Genomic DNA, 16,508 nt, shown 5'->3' with positions numbered 1-16,508 from the left:
GTGTTTCTTTGGCTATACAACTCACACAGAGTCACATATCAGAGTTCCGTGGCACCAATTTTCATGGAGCTCCTATACCATGGGATGGAGTTAGCGCCTCTAGCCTTTGCCCTGCCTGAGATCTAGGGAGAGGGGGACCACAGTGACATGGTGTCCTAAAAGAGGAGGTCTCTGGCCTTTATGTGGCACTATCTAGTACAAGGCCAACAAAGGCTTTGCTTCTAAGAGATTCCAAGTCCATTCTTTAAAGCTAGGAACTCTTTCTTCACAGTTCAAGGTTGACCCACATCATTTCTCAGATAGAAGTCTATTTCAATCTTCATTTCTACCTCCCTTTCTGCCCCCCATACACACTTCCCAGCCCACTTCCAGTTAATTAACTATTTTTTATAAGTTTAAAATTTTTTAAAGTTTATTTATTTTGAAGGAGAGAGAGAGAGAGAGAGAGAGAGAGAGAGAGAATGCAGGAGAGGAGCAGAAAGAGAGGAAAGAGAACTCCAAGCAGGCTGTGTGCTGTCAATTGTCAGCATGGAGCCCCATGTGGGTCACAAACCCATGAACCGTGAGATCATGACCTGAGCCAATATCAAGATTCAGACCTTAACCAACTGAGCCACCCAGGCACCCCTACCTATTTTTTTTTGTAGTTTTCATTCAGTGTTTACTAATTGTTGGAATCCTCCACACTAGTTTTTCCATCTTTAGGGTAAATGTAAGTCCACCATCCTTTATATAAAACTTTTGGGGCTAGCTGTGTTGAGGAATTCAGACTTTTTCAGATCTTTAAAGGATGGTATGATACATATATTGTAAATTTACACAATACCCAACAGGGTCTATGGCTGCATATTTATTCATGCTAGATGTGGATAAACCAAAACCATGAATAGCCTCACATTAGTCTGGAACTGTTTTTTTACACCAAATGAGTATGCTACAAACTTACGAGAACAACGACAAGAAAATACTTTGTCTTGAGAGCTTTTCATATTTTATTTTATTTATTTTTTTAATGTTTATTTATTCCTCAGAGAGAGAGAGTCAGAGTGTGAGCAGGGGAGGGACAGAGAGAGAGGGAGACACAATCTGAAGCAGGCTCCAGGCTCTGAGCTGTCAGCACAGAGCCTGATGTGGGGCTGGAACTCACAAACTGCAAGATCATGCCAGTTAACTGACTGAGCCATCCAGGTGCCTCTGAAAGCTTTTCATATTTCAAAAGTAAGAATTAAGGATGGTAGATCTGTATTATGTTGTGCAAATTGTAAAAATGATTAACAGAGGAATGGAGTATTTTAGGAGAATTTGGGTTTTTGTGGTTAAAAATGTCTTATTTTTCTAATTTTGGAGTACAGAGACAATTTTGTAGGTAGTACAAAGAAAGAGATTCATTCAGTAAGCAATTGAGCACAAGCCAGAAAAATGAAGCAACAGGAGTGTGTGTTGGGGTGGGCAGAGGTGGAGCACCTAGGGTAGAGGTGGAGAAGGAAGGGAGCTCTAATTAGAGGAAACAAAGATAAAGAAAAATATTGGTTGGCTGGAAACAAAAGTTATTAAAGGGCAGGTGATAGAACTTGGAGAAAAGAGATTTCTTTATAACTCTGAGGCATGGTCAAGAGATTTTCTTAAGTATTATTTTCAAATGTACATTATAAACCTATGAACATAAATCCAGCTAAAAGAAAAATATCACAATACTGGTCATCCCTATTAATTATTCTGGTTTTTAATTTTTCAGTGTTCCATCAATTTTCATAGAAAAGCATGTAGGCTTCTTTCTGCTTGGGAGGTTGGGAGACTGAGGAGCTTATTGGGTGTTAGAGGTTAGGAACCTCAGAGGGGTCTAGGCATTCTTTTGTAAGAGCACTATATATCATAAATGAGAGGTAAGGGAAAGTTGCCAGTTTTCTAATTTCCTGATGTAAAAAAAACATGGGTTTTTATTTTACATTGCGTTGATTCTTATTCTCAAATCATTTGACGCTAACTCGATTGTTTCTTACATTCAAAATGTTGCTTTGGTCAAAATGTAGTCAGCCCTATGGAAAGATGTGGTTACAACAAAGATGTGGAAAGAAATTGTTAGCAACAGATAAGTATGAAATCCCTCAGTGCCAAGGACAGTGTTTCAGTAAAAGAGAGAAGACATTTCTTTCATTCTTTAGTTTAGATGTAAACCACTATTTTGGGTTTCTACCAAATTTTCCAGATGGTGAAAGATCTGGGAACATCCCCATCCCCAATGGTCTATTCAATAAATTGCTTCTTTTATAGGAAAAATGGAAAGTAGTCAAAGAGATACAATAAACACACACAAGCACAAGCACAAGCTGAACTAGTCAATTACAGAACTGGAAAGTCAATTTGTAGGGGTGTTTATTCCTCACATATAGAAAAACAAACAAACGAGTGAGTGAATCTCATTAAGAACAGGGGCTAGGTCTTATTGGCTTGAATCCTCAGTTCGAACAGTACGTGTTCAATAAATATATGTAGATTGATTGCCTAAGGATATGCCACTTTTCCTATGTCAGGCCCTGGGGTGGGTACTGCGGAGCACAGGAACAGGTTAATGACCTGGGAGGGATTCAGATCCAACTTGGCACAGTGCAAAGCAGAATGAAAAAAGGTTTTAGTCAACACGCAATCAAAGAACAGAGCACCAGAAAAGCAAGTAAGGTTTACTTCACAATTTGCAGCTCTCATCCCCGTTTTAGCGCCTGCGCTCCCAGAGCAATTGCCCTTCATAGGGGGCGCAAAAGGACGTGAGCCCAGAGAATAGAAGCGGCAGCAGGACTGTGGGAAAGTTAGGAAATAGGAAAAACTGCGGGGTTCCTGGGTCCGAGACTGAGTTCGTCCTGGGCTTGAAAAGAGAACTAAAATGTCTTTTGTCACTTTTCTCCTCCTTCCTCCAAATCCCCCGGGAGGAGAAATCGGCTGGGGGGGAGGACGAAGTTCACATCAGAGAGACACAGAGTACCGTTCTTTGTTGTAACAGCCACAGCCCGAGAAACGTATGGATTCACAGCTGACGCCTTCCAGAAAAGGACCCACCCAGGCTCCCTGAGAAAAGGAAACCCACGTGACCGCAGGGGGGTGGGGGGAAGTGAGGCGACCCTGGAGCCAGAACGGCCCGGGGCGGGGCCGGAGACCAAGCTGCTACAAGGAATCGTCCCGCGTAGCCGGTCGTAGGTGAAGGGTTCGCACCAGGCTCGGCGAGTGCCGGACACCGTGGAGGAGACAACTCGTTCCGCGCGCGCCACGCAAGGGGGTTCTTAGAAGTGGGACCGGCTTCGTGCACTGGCAAGGGCCGGGGCGCTCGCGAGCCTCTGGCGCCTGGAGCCCGGAGCCGGGAGCCGGAGCTTGACACCGCCCGGGTGCGGACTCACCGCCCCTCCTCGCTCGTCACCGCCTCCCGCAGCCTGGGGCGGGGCCGGGGCGGAGCGAGCCGAACCGCGCCGGGGCGGAGCGGGCGCCGGCAGAGCGCGGCGCGGGGCTGGCGGCGAAGGTCCGCGGCGAAATCGCCGTAGCTGCCGCTGCCGAAGACCCCCACCCGGGCCGGCAGCCCCCGCAGACCCACCTTCCCGGTGCGCGGCGGCTCCGCTGCTTCCCTCCAGAGGAGGTCGGGCTCCCCGCTCTCCGGACCCGCCTGGCGACCTCGCCTCCGGCGGGGCGGGCGGCCGCGGCGCCCGGGGCATGGCTTCGGCGGGCAGCGGCATGGAGGAGGTGCGCGTGTCGGTGCTGACCCCGCTGAAGCTGGTCGGGCTGGTGTGCATCTTCCTGGCGCTGTGTCTGGACCTGGGGGCCGTGCTGAGCCCGGCCTGGGTCACGGCCGACCACCAGTACTACCTGTCCCTGTGGGAGTCCTGCCGGAAACCCGCCAGCTTGGACATCTGGCACTGCGAGTCCACGCTCAGCAGCGGTGAGGGCCCGGCGCGCCGCGACCCCTGCCTCCCGCCCCGCACCTCCCCGCGCCCCACTGCCCGGACGGCCACCGCCTCTCCGCCCCTCCCCAACCTTCTGGGTCCCCTACCCTTGTCCGCCCCGCTCCAGCCTGCCCCTTCGGGGACCCTGGGGCTGCAGCCGCCTCCCTGATGGCCACCCCTCGCCTCTCCTCCGTCCGGGCCGCCAGACCCAATGCGACGTCCCACGCCCTCTCCGTCCTCCCGTGGCCATTCCTTGGGCTCTGGAGTAACACGTATGCTATTTGGGGTCATTGTTATCATTTAAGGCGAGAACCGTGTGGCTGTGTTAAAAACGCAACGCCTTCAACACTCTCTTTAAAAAAAAAAAAAAAAAAAAAAAAAGACCAGCATAAACGCCCCAACTCGGCCGAGACGCTGTGGGTTCTCTGCTCGCTCTTCCCCACTCTATTCTCCCTCCACTCTCAAGGAGGAATTGGCCCGAGTTTACCTCTTCGTGCCCACGTTTCTGCCAGCTCTACTCCACTTTGTCTGGGTTTTCCCCAAGGAGTTGCGGTTTGGGTTTTATTTCCTTAAATTTTTGAGGGATGTGGAAAGTTGGAAGACAGGCGTAATTTCCTTTCCTTTTTTGGTGACACGTCGTTGGTTGTGAGTTGCCCTTCTTTCTCTTCCTCTCCGAATACCTCCTCTCTCCTCCAGACCTTTCTTTCTCTTCTCCATGAGCTACTTACTCCCAGATGCCTGGAAAGTTGTGGCGTATTGAGCTAGTACTGGAAACTGCAAATGGATGAGGTGCAGGGTGGAAAAAAGGATAGTCACTGGGGTTACGCAGCCTCAGGGGGAATTTACTCTCCTTGACCCCCACTTGCCTTCCCCTGAGTCCCGGTTATGCCGTTAGCAGAAATCTTCCAACTTCGGATTTCTTGCAGCAAACCCCTTTTCCTTGCTAATCTTGATTCTTCAGCTGCTGGGGTCAGTGCTGAGAAAGAGTAATAAAGGCAGAGGACCTGCCCGTGATTTTACCCACTTACCCACAGGCACCCCCCAAGAAACGGATTAAATTCCTTCGTGACAGTTTGTCTTCTCTGGGACTATTTATGAAGCTTTCCTGGAAACGTTTCAAGTTCCAAGAAAGTTGAAATAGCACAAATGCCACACAAATCCGTTTTACTTTTGTCTTTGGTTTCTTGTTTTAAGAAAGATTAGTTCACTTGGTTAAGTTTCTTCCATAAATTTAATTTTCTGTTTACAAAAGGCTTTTTCTTTGATTTTACTTCAAAATTTCCATTGACGGGTTTCGTCTTTGTTGTTTAATTCACTGTGGAGGGGACTGGTTGGCAGCAGGAGGTCAACATTTAGGTCTTTTAATTCTTTCAGGGTTGGTTGTTTACAACTAAAGATAAAATAAATTGGTAAAATGCCTTTCTCCAGTAACCAGGGGATCCAAATAAACTTTGGAGAGAATATCTTTTCTTTGCCCTCTCCAATAGAAATGGAAATTTATGTAGGAATGCCAGCTTCAGTTTGTCTCCTTAGCAACGTGAATCTTTTGCCCCTTTCTCCTGTCTCCTGAAATAATAGCCCCCTGATTGCATAAAGACTTTTCAGATAGGTTAGAGAAACCAGCTTCTACTCCTATTTTCTTTTCAGACCTGTACGCATTTCTCTTGACCAGGAATGTAGGGAATGGGGAGAAGCCAGCTCTAGTTTGTTGAACGGTATGCAGTGTTTGCTAATCTTCGCTTAATTGCCTCCATACCCCTTATCTCAGCTTTTTCTCCTCTCTGGGCAAGGAAATAGGGAGACCCAAGCTTAATGGCAATGTAGTGATAAGAGGTCTGTCTACAAGGTAGAAATTGGAGGCAGGTACCGTTGCTGTCCCCCCCCCCCCCCCGTTATTCTACCCTCTTGCTGAAACTCACACCACAGCATTTATTTCTATCTGGGTTCCTGAAAATCAGCTTCAGTTTTATTTTGCTTAAAATAGTTTTCATCCCAGAAAAAGTATAGTTGGTGAGCAAATGAGGTGGGAGGCATAGAGATGGTTTTGTCTGAAGCTAACTGGAACAAGTTCTTGACTTTCTTTATGTAGTAGCAGTTCATTTTTCCTCTCCAAGGTGGTGGGTGGGGGGTGCAGGAGGAAAGGAAACAAAATATGGAAAATTGCTCCATCTCCCCACTTTACAAAATGTGCTTTCTTAAAATGTTCTGTGAACTTGAACGTTCTATCCACAAATGTTTTGAAATGAAGAGGGAAGCTTGAATTGAAAGGAGCAATTTTCTTGCCTGTTCCAAAGGGCAGGCAGCTTAGTCTGTTTGCTGTGTGGAGTAGCAGAAAGCAGGGAGGGAAATGTCTTCTCTGAAGATTTTAAGAGATCCACTTCATTGTCTCTTGAAATGAATTACCTCGACAGGAACCACCAAGGACAATTTTACCGAAGGCCCTTCACCAGCATCTTCAGGGCTTAATTAAAAACCTTTGTCTTAATTAGAATTAAAACTGCTATGAAGAGGCAAGCTTGTATTTACAGAAGGGAAATTTCAGGAATGTTTCTACTGACGACAATATGTCCTACTTAGGCCCAGTTCCTAGGGAAACTTTCCCTCAGCCGTTATTTTTAAAGCTGCGTTTTAATTTTGGTACCAAATATGCATTGTTTGCTGCTTATACCCGTTTTATGGTTTTAAGCGAAAGCAGAAACATGCCTTTTGTGTGCTGGTCTGTTGAAGGCTGCGTCAGCATTTCTAGTAGGAACCAGTAATCCGGTGTCAGTCAACTGTAATGCTTTTCTCTGGTGTCCCAGTTCAGTGTATGGGGGACAGTCCAGGCGTTCATCCAAAGCTATAAGTTTTGCAAAAGGACAGATGAGAGGACAGGCTAATAGACTGTCATTCGCTGTGGAAACAAATAATAATAAAGTATGCTTGTTAGGAAGTTTAGAATAGGTAGTACTCACATGCCAGCCACAGAATTTCTAAAGATAGTTTTCCCCACTACTGATTTTGGCAGCCTTTTAATAAATCTTTAATCCTGTGTTTTTTAAATGGCAGTCTCATATTTGTGGCTTTTGCTTAGTCACATTTAGTTTTGATAACTTTGGTTTAGAATACAGTTGTTAGGGTTTCACAGCCACAGCCATTACAAAAGAATCCTTAGTGCAAATCCAAGTGGTTGCAGAGTGCTGATCCGTAAACTCCACATCACACATACTATGTAACCTCTAGGGTGGTTTTATGTTTCTTCTTGAAAATTTATAAATATGTATAGCTATTTCATATAAAGCAGATTGCTTTTTTTGATGTCTGTGTGATTTATTGACTAAGCAAAAAGCAAGGACATGCAGATGGCCAAATGAACACGTTTTACTGAGAGTGATTTTAGGATATAACAAGTGCATTTATCCATCTTTCCATCTACAAAATCTATCCAGCTTTTTCGTCCATGAAATACTTGATCAAATAGTGCCTTTTTCAAGGAATATTGTTAACATCATTGTGCACTGTCCTAAAAATAGCTACATTTGTAGCATGAGTCACTGGCAGTTTTGAAATGGCAGTGCACTGTGTGCTAATAACAGGTGAATACTATTATTTTTAGTTGACAAGAAGTTTTCTTAAGAGTGCTATATATGTAGCTCATTTTCTTAAAACTGTAGTATAAAATTCTACTTTAAAAGGCAATATAAGAAAACCCGTCTTAGGTCGTAGTTTACAATAAACCAAACTACCTAAACACCTGCAAATCTTAGAAAATCAGAGGTATAGTGATCCTGAATTCAGTTGTATATCATCCGTGCATATTTTGAATCCATACGTTCATTGGGAAAGAGAATTTTATTGGGAAACCTTACAATGTGATGTACTCCAGGAAAGGTTCAGCTTGTTACTTGGTATGAGTTGATATTGATGAGTGTTTACAAATAGCTCCTCAAGCCTGGAGGTCAGGATGGTTAGATATTCTTCTGGCTTTCCGAAAAAGTACTTAAGTAAAACAAATGCAGTTTTATTTAACCTGCACAGGATAGATGGGTGGAAAAGTACATGAAGAGTAGCACCTAGCACCAAAACTTTCTCAATAAACTGAAGAAAACCAGGTATTACTTCTTTCACGATCTTCATGATGATTTTCTTTTAACGTCTCCTAAGATTTTCAAGCTCCCAAGATTGACTTTTACAAAGGACGTTTTAATTTGTGGGCAGATATAGTTCCTCTTTTGCTCACATTTATAGAATGATTGTAATCTCCAGGGAACCATTTAGATCAGTCTTTGTCAGCAAAGGGATTTGATGAGTGTGTGAGAAGCCTTGCCTTTCATAAACCATTTCACAATAAAACCAAAACAAACAAAGGCATATCTCAAGCAATAGATTTTTCCTGCTGTCAGAAATATATTTTAGGAATTTCTTTCAAGTTTCTGTTAATAGTAAGACCACTTAGCAAGACCATAGATACATCCAGTACTACTAGATATATTAGTGAAAAGGATTGTAGATGCTTCAAAATAACTCCCTGGAATACGTCACCTAAATACCACTGTAAACTTGTCTATGAACAATGCTAAATTATAACTTAATCCTGTGGGTGGGCAGAGTAGTGTTTTGGACAATACATAAAACTTTGGATTCAAACTGCCCTGAACTTGGCCACTTGACCAGTCAGGTGAATTCATACAATTTAATGTCCTCAAATGGTTTGTCATTAAGATTATATAGGTAAAAGTACCTGCTTATTAGGGTTGTGTTTCCTTCTTATTATGTATTCAGAAAAACAAACCCAAATATTGCAGATTTTTTTTGGATAATTGAGGAATCCCCCCCCCCTACTTAAAAGGTAAACTATCTTTGCATTGAATAATGAAGTGTGCTGTTAGTTTTGATTTTAAATTTTGCTATGGATTACCAAGCATTTAACATTGATCTTGGTAGATCATGATCACACAACTCTTTTCTAATAGCTACCTATTTTGTCAGTAGTGTTACACAGCAGACATCTCAATTATTCCCAGTGTCACTGTAAACTTGCAAGGTAGCTAATGTTATCCCTATATGTTATTGAAGAGATCAGGTGTTTTTATAAGTTTACCAAGTTTTCAGTCAGTGGTAAAGACAGGTTTTTTTCTGGGTTTTTATAAATTTACCAACTTTTCAATCAGTGGTAGAGACAGATTTTTTTCCAAAAGAGTACCAGTTATTAATGCTGGGAAACAAACCACCCCCAAAGTTAGTAGTATACAACAACAATCATTTTATTATGCTCATGACTTCTGTGGGCCAAGAATTCAGATAGGGCATAATGAGGATGGTTTATCTGGGCTCTGGGATATCTGGGGGCATAGCTGAGGGTGACTTGAATGGCTGGGGACTGGAACATCTGGAACTGCAGGATCCTCTTCCAAATGGTTTCACTGGGTTTGGCGCCTTGGTGGAAATGGCTGGGAGACTGGATTCCCCGGGGACTAGCCTTCTGTCTACAAATAGAAAACTTCTACCCTCTCTAGGTGGTTTATAGTCTTTGGTTTATAGTCTCAAATGACCGAGCCCCAAACCGATTAAGAATCTGGACCTAATCTGCTACTTCATATTGTTGATAAAATTTTAGTTTTTTTAAAGAAAGTTTTGTATGAGTCTGATGAGATAGGTGCTTTGTACGTGGACCCTAAAATGTTAAAATTTAAGACAGGAGCCATGTTTTGTAGTGCTAGAAAGGTATTGGAGTTGCAGCATTGTTTTTTGTTTGCTTGTTTTTCCCTTGTTTTAATAACATAATTCTTTTCCTGATAATTGCCCATATACTGAATTGCAGAATCATAGCACATTTGGGGTAGAAAATATTTCAAAATTCTTAAAATTTTTTTGATGTTTATTTTTGAGAGAGAGAGACAGAGAGACAAGAGTGTGAGCAGGGGAAGGACAAAGAGAGAGGAAGACACAGAATCCGAAGCAGGCTCCAGGCTCTGAGTTGTCAGCACAGAGCTTGACACGGGGTTATAACTCACCAACTGTGAGATCATGACCTGAGCCGAAATCAAGAGTTGGTCGCTCAACCGACTGAGCTACCCAGACACCCCTAGATGTCTACTTTTTTTATAAGGTTATTTATCATCCAAGATTTGATTTCACAAAGAATTTAAGGTCTTCAAATAGACTCATATGTTGATAAGTCTGTTAAGTTTTAGATGTTTATTATCATTAAATTTACATTGTTGTCATGACTAGTCCTTAAAAATCAACAAAACTTGTTTTTCTTTAAATTTCTCCATGATAGGATACTTTATTTATTCATTTTTTATTATTTTTTTTTATTTTGAGAGAGACAGAGCATGAGTCGGGGGCAGGGGGTGCGGACAGAGAGAGAGAGATACACAGAATCTGAAGCAGATTCCAGGCTCTGAACTGTCAGCACAGAGCCTGACATGGGGCTTGAATTCACCACTGTGAGATCATGACCTGAGCTGAGGTCAGATGCTCAACCAACTGAGCCACCCAGGCGCCCCTGTGATAGAATACTTTAAAACATCTGTTTAATTCTACTTTGAATCACAATTGAAAAATATGTGGAAGGCAGTCATGTAAGTTTCTTAAATTGATTAAATGAATATAAATTTCACTAGATCAAGTTTTTACTGCATTCTGACCTTATTTTTAAAAAGATACATTTACTTATCAAAAGAGATGGATTTTTCCTTAGAATTTCATCCTTATATGTGAAAGGCACTGACAGCTAAATCTTACCGGTCTTTTCAAAGTATTGGATCATCTCCCTTGAAAATTAGACAAGGACACCATTCCTTACCCTTTTTGGCTTCTATATTTGTATGGGATTTTAAGACACTAGTACACCATCACTTTTCTATTCTGTTGTAGTCTTCGTTCTTTTGGCACCAAAGACTCCCATTAAAAAAGAAAACAAAACAGAAAACCTATAAAAATGAGGCCTCCATGGCTCCCAGAGCACCAAGAAAAAATACCTAGGAGATTATTTTTGTCTCTGCTAGCTTATTAACTGGGAGATTTTAAATGATAGTTTAATGAGGCATGTTTCAACATGTCACCTATCAATTCTGTTTTCAAAATATATGTTTATTAGCAAGAAGATGTTTAAACACAGAAGTTGGGGTCCCTGAGTGACATGACATATCCTTAAATGTGTATAAAAGCACACCCACAAACAACTCAAATTTCCATCAAAAGGTGTTTTATTGCTCTCATGTTTTAAGGTCCCTAAACCAAAAGTTGATCAATGTTGCCATAATACTTTGTGAATACAACCTGGTGTCTGTTCCTAGCACCATTAGGTGACTTAAGGAGAGAAATGATCTTTCCTCTTTCCTAACGTCTCACACGTACCCAAAGTTAACTTTGTTAAAATATAGTCATTGACTTAATAGCAGGGAGTAGGCATTATCCTGGTACAGTTAGCCAGTTAGCTAGCGCTGTACCAGGTGGTAATGGTAAAGTGATGAATGAAACACTTTCCTTCAAACAAATTAACAAAATCATATAAATGTACAAACTAATGTAAAGGAGGAAATATAAGTTCAACTTCTGCAGAGGGATAGAAGAGATCTCCTCTAAAGAAGTTTGGTAACAGGAAACCACTAACTTACTAGTTTTATCTCTCCCATATTTACTAAGAAGGTATCTTAATACTGATCATGGGTGACTGTCTAGTTGTCTTCCATCTACCTTTTGACTATTAATAGCTACTCTAAACCCATCACAGAAGATTTTTAGTTGCTTAGAGGAAGATCGAGTACTGATTGGCGGGCAGCGAGCAATTTACTGTCCCACTGCAGCGCAGGTCATGATCTCACAGTTCAGGAGTTTGAGTTGGGGAGGGGGTGGGGGAGGGAAAGAGAGAGAGAGAGAAAGAGAGAGAGAGAGTCTCTCTCTTTCTCTCTCTCTCTCTTTCTCTCTCTTTCTCTCGCTCTCCTTCTTTCTCTCTCTCGCTCTCCCTTTCTCTCTCCTCTCTCTCTTCCTGCGTGTCCTCGTCCGTGTGCGGGTCTTCCTGCTTTTCCATATAATTATCCAAGTTTTCTAAATCGCAAAATTGCAACCTTCGTAGGTTTTTTCCTAAGAGTAGGGAAGGCTCATCACAACTCTGGAAATACCATGATTAGGAATTACTATTGAGAAATACCAGTACCTGTTAGATAATATTAGTTACCATCAAATGTTAATGAAAGCTTTCTAACATGGTAAGAAACAACAGTCCTTAGTGGTGATGGTGTAGTTTTGTTTTTTGTTTTCTTTTTTATCTAAATTCTGAAACATGCTTTAAAAGAAGGGCTTTTTGCTAAGCACTGTATATAATGGTCTTATTTTGGGGAAAAGACCCCATATGTTATGGTATTTAGATGATAAATTGCATTTTCACCAAATTTTCTAAGAGAATTCTGTGAAGCAGCTAAAACGACCCTTTATTTGTTAAAGAAAAGGAGATGTGTATTTTTCTAACATCAACACAAAATAATTCAAGAGACTTGAACGAAGCTGTCATAAATTGAAAATTTGTAACTTGTCTGGCATTTTTGGACAACCAGAGTTTTCCAGAATTTTGGCAAAACTGACCTGCACTTTGGTCATTAAAGTTGTTGCATCACTTATTTGCGCAGTTACCCAGGGTCATTTATGTGCTTAAAATCAGGTTCGCCCTGCAGTTTGACACATTTTTTAATTTATAAATTGTCCTGAAGAGTAGGACTCTAATTTGTATCATTGCAACTTGATTGACACTGTACCTCAAGTAGGTCCTTTTCTAAAATTCCATTTCACTTTGCACAGCACATGGCAGTGTCTATACTGTCATTTTGTAAAAGACACATAGTTGTTTGCTTTAAACCTCTGTTTGCACGTGAAGAATGTTAGATTTGCTATTACTTACTTGAAGAGACATTGTCATTTTAATTATTGAAATGAGAATCGGAATTCTTCTTTTCCGGCCTTTGTTTGTGTCTACGTCTCATGGAGTAGCGGGAAATTAATGCAACACTGATGGATTTAGGTCAGAATGCAATTTAGCCAAGAAAACAAAGTTTCAACTCCCTCAGTAATGGTTTTGGTTTTCCACTTCATTTGCCACATGCAGACTAAAAAACTCAAGTATATCATTTGATACTTCTGGAAATATTTTGGCTGTTAAGTCAATAGTTATTTTCCTTTTCCACAAAATAACAGCACCATTTCAATTCAATTTTTCATATATGAGGATATGGACTTATTGTCCAACTCGGAAGTATATAGCATTAATCTCAAAATAAATTCTTAAAGTACAATTGATGGAAATAATTAAATGCCATAATTTCTAATGAGATGAGCTATTCGGGAAAAAGACACGGCCTTCTGTGAAGAAATGGAGATGTTGGAGAATTTGGCTTTGACATGTTATTCTGTAATGGGAGCTTTTTTTCCTCTTAAATAAGTATAAACCATCCCATTATTTCCAGTTCCTGATAATAAAATGGAATTGGCAATAGTGAGTTTGCTTTCTGAGCTCTCACCAATGTAATGAAAAGAACTTTAAATGTTTGGCTATAAATATGTCCTACAAGTGAATAAAAACTATCTGGATGAACCAAAGGTTTGAGTTGAATAATACAGCTAATGTGGGTGAATTAGGGAGGATTTAGGGATGAGCTGTGAGGTGGTATCAAGATGATAGGGAAAGATCATTCTCTCTTTGAGGTTGAACGGTAATGATTTTGATTGTACGAATGGATATCATTTTGATTAATGTAACTCTTTTTGGAAAACTCAAAGGTGAAAATAAAAGTGACTGGCGAATTTGAATGTGATTATAAAAGTTATTTTTTTTAACAATCAGTATTTTAATTTGGGATGAGAACTGTTGAATAGTGATACCCCTATATTAAAACATTAAAATACATTTAGGAAAATACTACCCACGGGAACAGTGGGAGTTGAATTTATAAGGTTAAAAATCTGTTTCTTCGTTGCTTTTTAAATTTTACCTAATTTCCTAGAAGAAGTGACAATTGTGTGCTCAGGGATTTACAGAAGGTAGAACTAATTTCAGCGTATAAGAAATACCTGCAGAGGTAAATAAATTAGTCAGTGTTTGACAAGTTAAAGGTTTTGAAATAAGGTGGGTGGAGGAAAGCTTTAGGCACTGGTGTAGTGCCTTTGACCTTGGTTCAAAAGTATGGAAGGTGTATTGTCATTAAGATTTTGCCTTTATAGGGGCGCCTGGGTGGCGCAGTCGGTTAAGCGTCCGACTTCAGCCAGGTCACGATCTCGCGGTCCGTGAGTTCGAGCCCCGCGTCAGGCTCTGGGCTGATGGCTCAGAGCCTGGAGCCTGTTTCCGATTCTGTGTCTCCCTCTCTCTCTGCCCCTCCCCCGTTCATGCTCTGTCTCTCTCTGTCCCAAAAATAAATAAACGTTGAAAAAAAAAATTTAAAAAAAAAAAAAGATTTTGCCTTTACTGAAAAATGGAAGTAGATTTGACCACAAATTCCCTAAAGGGATGTGAATTCTCCAATTTGGCAATTATGATGTGGCCCACAGAATTTTCATAATGCAGCAGCAATTTCAGACCAGTCTCCTGTATTAGACTGTAAAGTAAGTCAGCACAATTCTGCAGAATACTAAAGCATTTATAGACATTGGAAACTCTGGTGCCAGCTAATAAAAATACCTTGAAAGAGGACTTGAATTTAGTTCCTGAGTTGCATATTAATGCTGGACTTGATGTTATGACATAAGGACTGCCCAGTTTTTATTCTGTAACTGTAGGGGAAAGTATAACATTATATATATTCATTCCTATTATATTTTTCCTTTTTTTTTTCTGGTGGAAAAAGCACTAGTAGAGAAGCACATGCTTATCTTGAGCATTGGCTTTCATAGGTGCACTTCCAATACCTTCTGTGTGTCATTGTGTCAGTTTGGCCAAAATATAGTAGTTCCCCACCACCCTTACCTGTGTGGGATATGTTCCAAGACCCCCAGTGAATGCCTGAAACTGTGGGTAGTACTGAACCCTAGATATACTATGTTTTTTCTTATTTACATATACCTGTGATAAAGTTCAATTTTTAAGTTAGACACAGTAAGAGATTAGCAACAATAACTAAGATTATAAAACTGAAGAGTTATAACAATATACTATAATAAAAGTTACGTAAATGCAAGCTCTCTCTCAGAATATTGTATTGTGCTGTACTCATCCTTGTGATGATATGAGATGATAAAATGCCTACATGATGAAATGAAGTGAGGTGAATGATACAGGCACTGTAACATAGCCTTAGGCTACTTTTGACCTTCTGATGATCCCTTAGGAGGAGGAGCCTCTGCTTCCAGACTGGACTGCCTTTGACCCCGGGGTAACTGAAACCATGGAAAGCAGAACTGCAGATGAGGGGGACTACTATACTCCCCGTATACCATGGCAGCCTCATTTTAGGTTTGATTCGATACATCTCAGCCCATTTGAGTCCTCACTGGTTCCTAGACCAAGGAGGTACATTTTGTCATCAAAACTCATTACCACTTGTTCTCAGAGATCTTGGAAACCAAACTCACATTTCAAATCAACTGGCGTGACAGTGAACAATGACCAGTTTTAATTGTGCACAGCACTGCAATTTGTAAAATATCACCACGGCCATTGAGGTTCTGTGGAGCTGGTTTGTGTTCACTGCTCCACGACAGTGTCAGTTCATCATTTATAAAAGTGTGTAAAACTATTGCAGAGTAAGAAATCTCTAAGTAGTCTCAACACATCACCTGACTAAATGCTGTGAGGGCTATAAAATTGTGGAACTAAGATTGATATAGAAATTAACCAATTATGAGAACTTAAAATAGATGATTTTTTTAAAGAAATGGGGCTGAAAATTGACAATTTTATGACATTTTAATTTGTTTTGCAAACACTGTATATGGGATAGCAAGTATTTGTGTCCTGCACACCTTCTAATGGGTAAACCATTAGTGTAGAGACAAGTTTTCTGGTCACTTATTATACTGTTACCATAAAATTGTTCAAGTTCTGTAGTATATATCTTGTTAAATCTACATTTGGTAAATAAGTAAATATATGTGTATACATGAAGCCCAACGTATATTATTTTAATGGCCATTAGTAGGTATCTCTAAAACTATTTTTCAGTTTTTTATAATCCCCTATATTCTAGTATTATTCAGCAACAAAGAAGAAATGGTATCAGGCCGATCTACATAGTCCCTGACTATAGCTCACCCGTAAAGCAGGCCGGTCCTAATATGTGGACAATGGATTCTAGCTGTTGATGGAAAGAGACAGTGTTCTCAGCTCCAGGGTACCTAGTGATGAACTGTGAAAAGTGCCCTAGGTCTTACTGACTATGGTAGCCATATTGAATCAATTTTTCAGCTTCCTGATTGATGTTCAACTGATCATCGAGTTAAAGCTTTGGTCCTGGGCAACCTGCCTGAGTGAAGCATTCCAAATGGATATAATGACAACAATCTCAAAAGTTGGCACTGTGTACCAGAGATATAGCCTCAGTACTTCAGTGTAAGCCCCAGCTTTCTGGCCAGGGCGGTGGCAGACATGGCCCAATTCTAGTCTTTTGTAAAATAAAA

General features: G+C 40.9%; 1 protein-coding gene across 1 annotated transcript in view; it reads left to right on the top strand.

Annotated features, from left to right (window-relative positions):
- The first annotated feature begins 3,517 nt into the window (after positions 1 to 3,517).
- Positions 3,518 to 16,508, top strand: part of TMEM47 (transmembrane protein 47) — a 30,541-nt gene continuing 17,550 nt past the window's right edge. The window contains exon 1 of the mRNA XM_047076058.1: positions 3,518 to 3,919. Within this exon, the coding sequence (XP_046932014.1) occupies positions 3,694 to 3,919 (226 nt within the window). The 5' untranslated portion in view covers positions 3,518 to 3,693. The remainder of the gene's footprint in view (positions 3,920 to 16,508) is intronic.

The sequence above is a fragment of the Lynx rufus genome, unplaced genomic scaffold (assembly GCF_022079265.1).
Source record: "Lynx rufus isolate CCGP_SWC_20201006 ecotype Redwood Valley unplaced genomic scaffold, mLynRuf1.p SCAF_14, whole genome shotgun sequence".
NCBI classification, from domain to species: Eukaryota; Metazoa; Chordata; class Mammalia; order Carnivora; family Felidae; genus Lynx; species Lynx rufus.
This window is presented reverse-complemented; position numbering and strand designations above follow the sequence as displayed.